The following is a 14,078-nucleotide window of genomic DNA, read 5'->3' as shown; positions in this document are numbered from 1 at the left end:
TGGCCAATGGCTCTTGAATCACATCCGCCAACTCCTTTAGCACTCTAGGATGCAGTGCATCCAGCCCCATGGACTTGTGTTTGTCCAGCTTTTCTAAATAGTCCCGAACCACTTTTTTCTCCACAGAGGGCTGGTCACCTCCTCCCCATGCTGTGCTGCCCAGTGCAGTAGTTTGGGAGCTGACCTTGTTCGTGAAGACAGAGGCAAAAAAAGCATTGAGTACATTAACTTTTTCCAAAAAAAAAAAATCATGATCACATCTATATGATAAATTGCATGGTTATGTGATAAATTGATATGAGTCTTTGATTACCTCATCTGAACTCTGCCCACTAATTCATTATTGCTGGCAATATTTCTAACACTTAAAATCTCTGAGCAGCCTCAAACAGTTGCCAAAAAAAACCCCACAACCCAGCTGCCATAAAAATATTATCTTCATTCTCCAAAATGAAGACTTTTCTCAAAAATAACACTAATCTAAGCCTGAGGCTGGCAATCTTCAGACCGAGTTTTGAGGTCTGATATCTCAAAGATAGAAACTGGAGCTTAATACTATTGCAAAGGGGAAATGGTTGGTTGGCTATTGAGATATCACTCACTTCTAGCCCTGGAAGGCCTGAGCAGATCAGATGTGCATTGTGTATAAAACAGCCAAACCTCAACATACTCTTATTGGTTCTTCTCCTTGTTTTCTGTTGTTCATCTAATAGATTCTAAACTCCTTAGAGCAGGGGTCTTGCCTCCTGTATTCTGTGCAGTGCTTAGTATTTTGTCTCACCCAAATTTCTTCACAGTAGTTTTTATGAATCTAGAAAGGCATGGTGGATGCAAAGACCATCTGTACATGACTCCTCCAACTACACCAAGGGTTCCAATAAATAGACAAGCATGAGACTTCTCCCACCCAGTCTGAAAGATCGCCCTGCCATTTAGCAATCCCCAATCAACCATGCACTCCTGTGGGATTGGATAGTTACCGCACCTCTATTGAACCAGTGGTTCTCAATCCCACAGGCACAAGATTAAGCTTTTAGTGTACCACTAAATCTCTTCTTGATGTCATGATGGGGTAAGTTGAGTCATGAAATACAAAACATTAGGAAATTATTTTTTTATAAGACAGGTATGGAAGAGACATGTCACTCACTGCTTCCTTTCAAGAGTGGCTGTCCAAAACCATATCCCTGGGATTAGGATTCTGTGCAAGCATGGAAAGGTCTCACCTAGAAGGGTCAGTCAACAAAACTGTTGCTGAGTTGCTGGTCACAGGTGTTTTTTTTAGGGCAGAAGGAACTGCTTTTAAGTAACAGGTATTACAGAACATCTTGAAGGTAAGCCTGGCAGAACTTGCGAAGATCTGCTCTTAGGGGAACAGAGTTGTACTATTCTCAGTCTTTGGGGAGAGGAGGTGAATATTCTTGGCAAAAGTATAAAAGCCAGTGTTATATACCTGGGAAAGCTGAAGGTGCAACTCCAGAGTAAGTTGTGAGGGGTTTTGTCACAAGAGTTCTTGGAAACTGCTTAGTAAATGTAGAGACTAATTTGGAGCACACAGAAGATGAAGCAGATGGTCTGTTTTGTGCAGTGAGTGCCATCTGGAGAGGATTGCTCAGCTCTTTGATAGATGACTTTTGTTCTGTGGTTGAAAAGAAATATTAAGGTCATGCTGCTGAAGGCTGAGGGCATCTTCCAAAGACTAAATACTTCTAAGTGACGGGGGAGTAAACTAGAGTTGTTCCCTCTTCATTGTGGAAAGAAAAATTAACTTACCTTCCACAAATTAACAAACAGCTCAAGGGAATTAAAAAACAACTCAAGGCTTGCCTCTTTGTTAAAAAGTTTTGCTCTGACTCATTAGAATGGTTATTATCCATGGGGCAGCATGATTGAAATATTAAGACCGTGTCGTGTGGTCCATTGGATATCATTGGAACCTGGGAGCAAGGAATCCTACAATTCTCATTCTTGCTGCCCTTGCCTTGCTGTGCAGTCTTCAGCAAGCTACATAACCTCTCTGCGCCTAATTCTCATCTGATGTACATTAGTTGAGCTCCATTGATGCTGGTTTTCCTGGTGTAAACTGGTGGGACTTTGCCCCATCAGGTGTTGGCACATGTAACATGGCAGTAATGCTTCCTTACCTCATATGGATATTGTGAGGATTAATTTGCTTCTAGAGCACTCTTGAAAAAGCTATTTGTAGTAGGTGAAATTAATATTTTTATGGGGGAAATAAATAACAGAATTTCCTAGAACAGAAATTGCAGACTCTTTTGTGGACATTAACATGCAAAACTAATGTATTTGTTTGGCATTCAAATGCTGCAATGATGGCGTTCTAGAAATATCTCAGATGTATCAATAATAAAGGATGGGCTCCCATTAACTATAGGGATCTGCCAAAAATGAAAGGTGACTTTTGGACCACAATAATTTGTTTTGCGTTGTTTCTATATGCTTAATATATATCAAGGTCCCAGTGACTAATGTAATGTTGATAGGTTTCTTCCAAATCCTGTTGTGTATGCTCTTCATACATCATAACATGATAATTTGAAACTCAGAACAATACAAAAACTTTCCTGTTACGTGGTGCTGCCCAGTAGTTGGGGCAAAATTAGACAGAGGATGTGCTGTTCTCCACATGCCTATCTATGCTGGATTTGAATAAATTATATGTGTAGATGGGCTGAAAACAGATTTGACTCATAAGCAGAGAACTTAGCCTTTTGGGAGTAAAATGTTGGATTTTATGGCTGTTTTCATGGACCAGTAGTTCCTGTAATTCTAGTTATACACTGTTTGGTGGTAAAGTGTGACCGCTTGATTTGTCAGGTTTCAGAGTAGCAGCCGTGTTAGTCTGTATTCGCAAAAAGAAAAGGAGTACTTGTGGCACCTTGAAGACTAACAAATTTATTTGAGCAGAAGCTTTTATGCTCAAATAAATTTGTTAGTTTCTAAGGTGCCACAAGTACTCCTTTTCTTTTTGATTTGTCAGTAGCTAAAAAGGCTTTTTAGCATAGTTGTTGCCAGGAAAGTTACTGTATTCAACTGGAAAATGGTCTTTCCTCTCTTGGTTGCATGTTGGTTTACAGGTACCCTGTATTCTGGGGGAGCTGAAAGCTGGGTCCAGCTTCTTTAGAAACTTTTGTTAACATGATCAAATCTGGAGTTGTTTATATGATGTATAGAAGCTTTAGCAAGGAGCTAGTAACCCGATTTGTGTATCTGAAAATTCATACTGTATCTGTTTGCAAGGATGGCAGTGTTAACTTCCATGTTGTAGCCAAATTCCAGCTCTGGTAATTGCATTATGTCTACAACAAACGCTGAAGTTTAATATGGCAGCATTGTGTTTGTGTGGTTTAGTTTTACTATGTAGTATTGCTGTACACTGTTAAACAGCTGCATTTCTGAGGTGCATATGGGATTCCTATATAGTTATAACTTGTTAAATATATTGGGATTCTTTGTAATGAAGACACTATATATGTATATAAATATATTGTTAATGAAGATAAGTATTTTTCAACAGATATTTCTAATCTTCTGATAGATTTTGTATGCTAATACTGCAGTGTTTTACATCATGTAGTTGTAAGCATCAGTGATAGGAGACCATTCTCTGTGGTGTTTAATTTTAGCACTGTAGCATTTAAAGAAAAGAAGAAACAAACATTGCAAATAGTAAAGATAAAACTAATACCCCGATATCTGGGCCACAAATTTATTTTTAAAGCATAGAGTTATATCATCCCTCTGCAGAATTGGAGAAAGTCATTCAAAGCTGTTGTAGCTTTAAAGTATTAACCTTTATTGTTATAAATTATTCTGCCCGAAATGCTGGATTACTGAGATTTGACATTGTTCATCTCAACTTCATGAGTCTAGGATATAAGCTTAAATCACTGTTTGTTATGGGTAATACATAAAATTGACACTCTTGGGTATATTGATGTAATCAAATTGAGTGAAAAATCATTTATGATGCACAATCGTTTTAAAATTCATTTGATTTTTGTTAATTTTTATTCCTACTGGAAATAATTCTGGCCTTTTTAGTAAACCCAGCAAAGGGGGGGAAATTGCAACATTTATACAATGAGCAGTCTCTCACAGTGGCATTGAGACTAGTCATAGCAGGAAGATTAAAACTGGCTGGTGGTTCTCTTTTTTGTGGAAAGAGGGGATGAATACCTAGATCCTCCACTCTTCTTTCCCTTCCAATGAGGAGCAGAATTGCAGCTTTCAGATATCATTAAAATGCATCTCTAACTATAGTGGATCGAGAGCAGCTACTAAAGTCAAGTCAGAATTGAAATTTGAGTGTGGGGAATACGAGATCATAATTAGATTTAAAAAAAAAATTTGCTAACCTGTGACAGAGGGCAGGAAGAAACTTTGGACTGGATCAGTGATACTCAGACTGAGGCTCAAGAGCTGCAAGTGGCTCTTTAATGTGTCTCCTGTGGCTCTTTGTAACACATGATATTGAAACACTGTGTGATTTATTAACCAATCAGGATGCTTTTACTATGTTATTGACCAATTGTAGTTGATAAAATAATACTTAAATAAATAAACAAACAGCACAGTAAATGAAACAATGAATTCACACTACTGTGGCTCTTTTGGGTAATGTTGGTCGCCATATTAGCTCCTGAACCACTGAGGTCTGAGTATCCCTGGATATACTGAGTCAATATACTGAGTACTTGTCCAGAACCAGGTCCTTGTGTTGCACATATAACCAGACACATAGGTAGTGAACAGATTCTCAGTTTATTAAATATCACACTGATAAAACCACCAAAAATTTGATATTCAAGTCCAGTAGTTTACCTTCCCCAACCTCCAACTCTTGTGTTTTTTCCTCTTTTTTTAATTGTTTCGGTTTGCACTGGTATTAAACAGACTGTTGTTTTCCATCTAACACCTGTTATGTTGGACAGCACTAATAGCAAGTAAAGCTGAGTTATTTTGTAAACTAATGACTAGTTTATAAAACAACTGATTGGAATCAGATGAAAGGCAGGAGTCTAGCTTCCACTTTGATGCCTCTGCATTGATGGAAAGTCAGTGGCATCTTAATGACTAATTTTGCACCAATCAGACCCTGATTATTCATGCTGGCAGTGAGTTTATGAGGTTGTGGCTGAATGGATGCTATAGATGCCATTAACTGTAATAACTGGGAGCTTCTACAACAAAGGCATGTGCTAATAGAATCAATTACTGTTCTCATAAAATATGTTTAACGGCTAACTTGAATAACCTTGTACACTGAAAGTGTATACTGATGAGTTTTTATTAAGATTCTCTCTTTGTAATTCATAGAGTAGCTGTTCATACAAATAAAGCATGTCTATTGGAACCCAGATAAAGCTGCAGGATTTTGAATAGCAGGTCTTTCTGGTTATTTGTTATATTGTTTGCAGTGTGAGCATGCTATAGTTACCTCAAATATTCTAATTTCTGTTACTTTTAGATTGTCAGTTTCCTAGGCAGGGGTTGTCTTTTTATTGTTTTGAATATGACCCAGTATGGTGGAGTCCTGGTTCATGACTAGGAGTTGTTAACCCAAAGATAATTAAAAAGAGCTGACCTGATTCAGCTGAGATGTTTTAAAATAAGTTAAACCAGTATGAAAACATAGTGGCCCCCTCCCAAATGCTCTGATTTAAAATTTGGCCCTACCATCAACCTTTGAGTTTTGAAAGAAGTGTCAACCTGTGTTTGTTTTATAGTCTTTAGCAAGAGAAAAACTACATCTAAAGGCTGAAGAAAATTTGTTTAATAGCTTTAAAGTTATGTTTCCATTTGGAATATTTATGCACATGTGAGAGCATTTTTCTGCATCCTAAAGTGATTTTAGAACATTGGGTGTCAGCTGGACTCCTCTAGCTTTGTCACCTTTTAATTGCTTAAATTTGTAACTGCTGAGGCATTTATGAGCAGCTTAGTGCTTAAGGTTCTGATCCAATGCCCATTTAAATCAATGGAATGACTCCCATTGACTCTAATGGGCATTGCTTAAGGCTCCATGAAGCTAAATGTTGCTCTGTCCTTAAATGAGGTGCTATCTCATAGTGAGGTGCCTTGATCACGTCAGCTTTTAAAGGCATCATTTCAGCTCTAATTAAAAAGCTAAGGTTTCTACCACCACATTGACATGGCCCCATTGCAGGTTTTGTATATTTTGTGGTCAAAAATTTTCACCTGAAAACACTTTTCAATTAAAGTGTCTTTTTAAGACTAAATATTTTGTTCAAAATGTTGGTTTTTGATGGGAAAAAATGAAATGTTAGTTGCCCCCCACCTTTCTCTTTCTTGTCCTTTTTCCTTTTTTCCATTTTCCTGCTCGAAAAGTTGGGTTGGGAAGGGATTAAAAGGAGGGAATTTTTTTCCCCATTGAAATAACAAAAAAAAAAAATTGAGGAAAATTTTGAAAAACAATTTTTTTAATGCAAAAACATTACCATTTTTTGACCAGCTGCATTCTCTGGTGTATGTGTTAAGTATCATAAATGGCAAGTAGGTGACTGTTAGCTAAATCTATGTTATAAAAATATGAGAGATGCAAGATAGCGAACCTAGTGCTGTGTTAGAAACCATAACTTTTGACCTTGCCTTTGCATGCTTGATTTCGCAACCTTAATGGTGCATTCATGTATTTGCATTTAATTTATAATACAAATCAATGGGTTTCTAAGTATTCTGACGGGGGAATCACACTTTCTTTTGACATCCGTTCAAACATTGCTGTGAATATTAATGTTGAACCTTATTAGAGGAAGGAATTTTTTTCTGCAGTAGCACCAAAAAACTGATTGAGTGGTTGATTTGTTATTTGTATTTTCTGTATTTCATTGTAAAGGTTTTCGGTGCTTCCTTACTGCAGTATCTCACTTTTATTTTTGGGCTGCTTGATCATATTACTCCAGCCTCTTCAGATTTAATTCTATGAATTTCCAGACAAAGCATCATGTCTTTATTTTTCTCTTCAGAGCACTGTGATCTAGTGCTAGAGTGTTGTTCATTAGTCCATTCATAACTGTTTTCTTTTACACATGGAGTGCCTTTGAACTCCCACAATAGGGTGGAAGTCTGTTATTGAAGCATGACTCTGAGTGTCAGGCCTGCTGAATTCTGTTCTTGTCTCACCCAACGCCACATACAAATCAGTGACTGGGTCATTTGATCTTTCTGTGCCTCAGGTTGCCTGTTCCAAAAATGTGTCCAGTATTGTTTACTTGATTCACTGGGATGTTTTATGGCTCTGTTTGTAAGTGCTTTGAGATTATGAAAATTGCTACCATGTATATGTTTGCAAAGTATTATTACTTTCACTTTTCATGACACTGCTGAGCTGACATCCTAACATCATTTAATTTTGACAATGTGAAATACTTTTGGGGCCATAATGAAAGGTTGGTTCATGGAGACTTTGGGATAAGAGGGTTTCTGTTGAACTGGGACTTGACTGAATCCTTCTTTTGGTAAAAGACTCTCACTTCAGAAGGCCTCAACAGAAAAAATTTTAAAAAACAAAACAAAACAAAACATCTTCCTGAGAACTGTGACTTGTCATAGACTAAGGTTCCAGGACTGAATATGGCTGGATATTCAGTTGATGGCCATCATTGGCGATCTTAGCACCACCAAAGCTTTTGCTGAGCATGTTGTTTGGTGAAAGAGGAGATCCATTTCAAGGCTTAAACAGTTTCTTATAGCCTGTATTTTGCATGTTATAAGACAATGCTGTTATCACCTATGAATTACACATAATGCAAAACCAGTTAAGATAAGAAAGGTAATTAATCAAGTTACCTCTTCTGGTGACAGGATGACTCTTTTTTCAAATCTCTGGTCTCTGCTATGTTCTTCCACTGTGTCTTCTCCACTCTTCTATTGTCAGTCACCTGTATTTTATCCCTTGTTCCCTAACTCTGCACAGACTGTTTACTAAGTTACTTCATTCATGTACCTATCTAAGTAGAACAATCTCATGCATAAATCACAATTACTAACCTAAACTAATACATTTTTGTTTATTCTGTTAAAACTTACTTTTATTTGTCTACTTCTGTCTTCTATCCTGTGCTGTAAACCCCACTGGGTCTGTCCAGTACTTACCTTACTTGTCTGTTTTTGTGGCCTTGGATTTTTACTTGTTCGTATATCTTGTAGGGTGAGGTGGGGGGAGGGGCACCTGATGTTAACAATTCCCTCATGACACTCTGCTTCACCCCTCTATTTACACAGACCAAAGATTTTACAAATAAGAGACACAAACCAGTTTTAATGGTTTACACAGCCCTGAAACTGTTTCAGCTCAGTTCTTAAATGCTGCTCAGCAGACACATTCAAAAAGCAAAAATTCCATTATATCTTGTTATAATAGCATATATAATATTCATTTCTCTAATATTATTTTATATATATATATATATATATATATTTGACTGACACAGTTCATTACACAGTTTTCTCACAACATGATCTCTGGCCATGTAGTGGTATTCCTTGGTAAACATGCCTCAGAATTCATTGGTCTTCCATCCTAGTGAGAGTGGTAAATTAGATAGTAGAAAGGAGTGGCACTGACATAATCTGAGTTCTGTTCCCAGCTCAGCCACAGGCTACTTGTGTGACCTTGTACAAGTCACTTATTATATCCTTATTATTATTACGCATCCGATGAAGTGAGCTGTAGCTCACGAAAGCTCATGCTCAAATACATTTGTTAGTCTCTAAGGTGCCACAAGTCCTCCTTTTCTTTTTATTATATCCTGTGTCTCAGTTCATCATCAGTAAAATTGGGATAACATTTTCCTACTTCATAAAGGGTGGTGTCAGATTAAAATCCATTAATGACTGTGAGAACAGATTTAAACATTTTATTAAAGCTAATGTGAAAAGAATTCTATAATACATAGGTTGAAAAAAAGTGTGTCTGTACATTTGGGTATAGTGCTTAGATTATCCACAAATACAAAATTTGTTTTTAAAGTTATATGATACATAGAGTACATAATCAGCAATAACCCAAATTTAGGTGAATAGATTTAACAATAGAGTTTAGATATTAGAATCTGAATACTCGGGTACATCACTCATGAGAAGTTGTACAGAGATTTGGTTGTGGAAAGCAAAGTATATCAATGAGTGGAGATTGTCCCTCAGTAATTGAGAATTAGGTTGGTTGTCCATTTAGAAAATACAGTCCATGAGGAGAGTATTCGTTACTTTCCTGACTGTGTTTCTCATTGGCACTTCAGCTCATCTCTCCTGGTATGTGATGAGAGCCTTGTCAGCGCTTAGATCAGAGGTGGGCAAAGTATGGCCTGTGGGTCACATCCAGCCTGCGGTACCCTCCTGCCTGCCCCCTGAGCTCCTGGCCTGGGAGGCTAGCCCCCAGGCCCTCCCCTGCTGTTCCCCCTCCGCCGCAGCCTCAGCTCACTGTGCCCCCCGGCGCAATGTTCTGGGCATCAGCACAGCTGCAGAGCTTCGGCCTGACCCAGTGGTCTGTGCTGCACGGTGGCGTGGCTGGCTCCAGCTGGGTGGCACGGCTGCCTGTCCCGGTGCTCTGGGTGGCACGGCTGTAGGGCCGCCAGCCACTGGTGCTCCAGACAGCGCGGTAAGGGTGCAGGGGGGGTTGGATAGAGGGCAGGGGAGTTCGGGGTGGTGGTCAGGGGGCGGGGGTGTGGATGGGGTCGGGGCGGTCAGAGGGTGGGGAACAGGGATGTTGAATGGGGACAGGGGTCCCAGGGGGCAGTTAGGAAGGAGGGGGGGTTGGATGGGGCGGCAGGGGGGCAGTCAGGGGCGGGGAATCCAGGGTTGGTCAGGGGACAGGGAGCGGAGGGGGGTTGGATGGGCTGGAGTCCCAGGGGGTGAGAAGCAGGGTGGATCGGATAGGGGGCGGGGGCCAGGCTATGTCTGGCTATTTGGGGAGGCACAGTCTCCCCTAACCAGCCCTCCATACAATTTCAGGAACCTGATGTGGCCCTCAGGCCAAAAAGTTTGCCAGCCCCTGACTTAGATAGACAAACGTGAGATAATTGACTCAGTGCTTCTAATCAATCTTTTAGCTTTTGACTAATGACCTTAGTTGTGGTTACTGGAATTTTAGTTGTAGTAAAACAGTATTTCATAACTTTTCTGCACACTATACATGCCTAATGGCTTCCAGTGACCATAGACGTTTGGAGGTTTTCACTTTGGAGCTGTGTACTGGAATTTAGATATGGATAAGTGAGTAGTAGGTGCTGTGTGTTCCACCTTCCCAGTATTGCTCAGCGCATAGGTGACGTGTTTCAGTTGTTTTTATATGACTATTCAATTGTTGTATCCTGGACATATTGACAAATCTCTGAATGTTGTCCACAGAGAGTGACGATAAGCCCATTCCTTTAATATTGTTCTGATTCTGAGCAAAATTCTATTACAATGAATAGTATGACTCAGAGATCTGTTGACTTCATAATGAAGTCTGGTGAAATCTGCATCCTCACCTTTTGTGAATTTTTCTGCAGCGATCTTATTCTTTTATGAAAAAAAAAGTATAATCCTCTAAATTTAAGAATAAGTCCTTAGACTGATAAAGATATTGGAAACTGAATGTAAGACCGCCTTTTTAAATTCTCATAATTGTGCTTTAAAAAAAAATCTGTCCTTCTGATGCAGCTTGAATATTTTTTTTTTTTTTTTTTTTAAGAAGAGAGAGCTTCTGGTTTGAAAGCCCCAGAAGGTAGTGCTTTGGTTTCTGATTTGCATTTGTGTTCTGTGTTTACAGGAGTTTTTTGAGAACCCTTCTTTTCGCCCTGATGGCATGAAACTCTACCCAACTCTAGTGATCCGTGGTACTGGCCTGTACGAGCTCTGGAAGTCTGGAAGATACAAGAGTTATTCTCCAAGCACTTTAGTGGATTTGGTGGCTAGAATTCTGGCTCTTGTACCACCATGGACACGAGTGTACCGTGTTCAGAGGTAATTTTTCTTGGTGGGCTTTACTGGTTGTTTTTTTGTCTCGGCTGTACAAAGAGTTGCTCTGACTGTAGTAAGTTCTTAACTACAATAATTATTTTTTTGTCCTTCTCCATCATTATTGCATTAAAGTTTATTAAAATTGCTGCCAGTCAATGGGTTAAACTGAATAATGTGAGCACCAGAGTTGCCTCTCGAACTCACCTACATATTGCCAGTATTCCAGACCCCTCCCAAATGAGTTTCAGGCCAGGATGTGGAATAAATAGCATTGATGGATTGTCCTCTTGTCTGTAGCTAAGGCCTATATATCCAAACTCTAATTAATGGATCTGTGCTGCAATTGATACTTTCAACTCTTGAATCCTGCTGTCACTCCTCAGGGATGTCATAGGGTTTAGCAAAATTACACTGAGGCCTGGTCTACACTAGAGTTGGGTTGAAGGAAGCTGCCTTAAGTCAACCTGTTAATGTATGTGTCTACACTACGGGGTCCTTTATGCCGAACTAAGCTGCCTCTTATGTCAGCTTCTGTAATCCACCTCTGCGAGAGCGTAGTGCTTAATTTGATTTTCATGGGTCGATTATGATGTTGTGCAGACGCAGCGTTGTGTAATTCGACTTAATTGGCCTCCAGGTGGAGGCTCACAATGCTCATCTGTGACCGCTCTGGAGATCATTCTCAACTCTGCTGCACTGCAGCCAGGTACACCGGAAACAGACCCTCCTTTGCTAAAGACCCGGGAATTTTTGATTTCCCATTTCCTGTTTGATCAGCATTGGGAGCATGCCAGCTTGAGCACAGCTGATCATGGAGACTACATGCCCCAAACGTGCTGCAGCCTGGTCTGCACAGCAGGTGGATCGCATCACTGTGTGGGGAGAGGAGTCTGTGCAGGCAGAGCTCTGATCCAGCAGAAGAAACGCTGACATTTATGCAAAGATCACTTGTGGACTGGGGGAGAAGGACTATACGAGGGACACACAGCTGACCGTGATGCTGGGGAAGGCACCTCTGATGAGTATACAGTTACAATAAAAGTCCAATAAACTTTAGCGGGCACACACATTCGGTGGTATTGCATGTTTACTGTGAAAAAAAAGCGAGGTGCTGCGGTTCTCTGCTTACAAGAGGCTGCTCCAGCTATGCAGAGGGTGGCCCCTGGAAAAGGCTGTTTGTGGACTGGGATAGCCCGGGAATCCTCCATGGATATCTCTAGGAAACTTTCATGGAGGTACTCTGCAATCCTTTGCAGAAGGTTTCTGGGCAGGGCAGTCTTATTTCTTCCACCATGGTAGGACACTTTCCCACGCAACTCCTGAATTAATTCTGCTGGCATCATTGCAATACACAGCATAGCAGCATAAGGATCAGATCTATACCCAGACACTTGCAGCATCTCCTTCCTTTCTGTCTGTCTTACCTTCAGGAGAGTGATATCACATAGGGTCGCCTAAGGGAAACTGGGGAAGTTCTCCGTAAAAGTGCTCTAAGAAGAAAAACCACGAAACCATGTGGCTGCTAATATGCCTTTATTGTGCTTGGCATGGGTCAGCAAGTAGTTTAAGTGGCTGATAGGAGATTGGGGCCCCACATGTGAGATTCCGCAATTTGGGAGTGAAAACGTTCCCTCCTGCCCCGTTCGTAAACAGCTTCCTGTGATGCCATGGGGAGGGATGATTTGTTAGACTAACTCCCTCTGCTCCCGACATGAGTCTGTCATAAACTTTATTAAAAGTGCGGTCACCCATGACTCGGAGGGGCGGGCTACTCACCATGGCTGGAACAGCAAAATGGCACAGTGAATGGTTACAGATTCTGATTGTTATGGCTTGCACCTAGTGTAATAAGTGGTTTTTTGTTTGTTTGGTTTTTTTTAATGAAAACGGCCTTGCTATGGAAACATTTTATGCATATACAATGGCCCCTTTCTTTTTTTCCGTGACTCACAGCTGGAAATGCGTCCTTCGGCATGTCATCAACACCTGAAAGAAGACTTCCGCTGATTAGGAGGAGCAGAAAGAGAACGCGGGAGGATATGTTCACTGAGATAATGAACACCTCCGAGACAGCTGACGCAGGGCTGAAAGTGTGGAGAATTTTACTGTCTGAGAAGTTGAACATGGACATGGAGAGCAGAAAAGTTTCCCATGAGACTGAGTGTGCGGCGCAGGATGAGATGCTTCAGATTATGAGGGGCCAATCAGACTTGTTGAGATGTCTGGTTGAACTGCAGGAACAGAAGCAGGAGGAGAGAGTCCCTCTGCAGACCCTGGTGGACAGCCAGCCAACATCTCCTGGTGCAGAATCACCCTCCCGGAAGCATTCCCTGAGGTGTGAAAGAAAAGTCCATTATCCCTTTCACTTAACTCAGGGGGAGGATACAAAGAACAGAAGGCGCCCATTTTCAGACCTTTGATGTTGAATGCGGTGTTATGTTACATAGCTGCAAATGTTTCTCCCGTTCCACTTTACAGCCCCTTTTCCCCCAGGCTAACTTTTTTTTTCTGTTCTCCCTCTTTACTTATGTTTGCTGAACCTATAGTTGAACTGTTCCTTACTGCTGCCCAGACAGCCAGTGTATGGCTTCATGGGCCATGGGAGCAAGGGGTAGGCTGGGTCCCCCAGGATAACTATAGGCATCTCAACATCATCAGTGTTCATTTTGTGGTCTGGAAAGAAAGTCCTGGATTGCAGCTTTTTGAGCAGACCCGAGTTCCTAAAGATGCACGTGTCACGAACCTTTCCCGACCATCCTATGTTGATGTTGGTGAAACGCCCCCTGTGATCCACCAGTGCTTGCAACACCACTGAAAAGTATCCCTTTTGGTTTATGTACTCTTTGGCAAGGTGGTCTGATGCCAAGATGGGGATATTTGTGCCATCTGTCGCCCCACCGCAATTGGGGAACCCCGTCGCGGCAAAACCATCCACTATGTCCTGCACATTTCCCAGACTCACTACCCTTAGCAGAAGTCAATTAATGGCCTTTCACAGTTGGAGCACAGCAGCTCCCACGGTTGATTTACGTACTCCAAATTGATTTCCCACTGACCGGTAACTGTCTGGCGTCGCAAGCTTCTAAATA

The 14,078-nt window shown here is 40.8% G+C and overlaps 1 protein-coding gene across 1 annotated transcript in view; it reads left to right on the top strand.

The window, feature by feature from the left end:
* The window catches only part of ELP3 (elongator acetyltransferase complex subunit 3), a 136,237-nt gene that overhangs the window by 68,986 nt on the left and 53,173 nt on the right, over window positions 1-14,078 (top strand). Inside the window, exon 10 of the mRNA XM_048845832.2 lies at window positions 10,799-10,992. Coding sequence (XP_048701789.2) covers window positions 10,799-10,992 — 194 coding nt within the window. The remainder of the gene's footprint in view (window positions 1-10,798; window positions 10,993-14,078) is intronic.

The sequence above is a fragment of the Caretta caretta genome, chromosome 3 (assembly GCF_965140235.1).
Source record: "Caretta caretta isolate rCarCar2 chromosome 3, rCarCar1.hap1, whole genome shotgun sequence".
NCBI lineage: Eukaryota > Metazoa > Chordata > Testudines > Cheloniidae > Caretta > Caretta caretta.
Note: the sequence above shows the minus strand (reverse complement) of the source record. Positions and strands in the feature narration are given on the sequence as shown.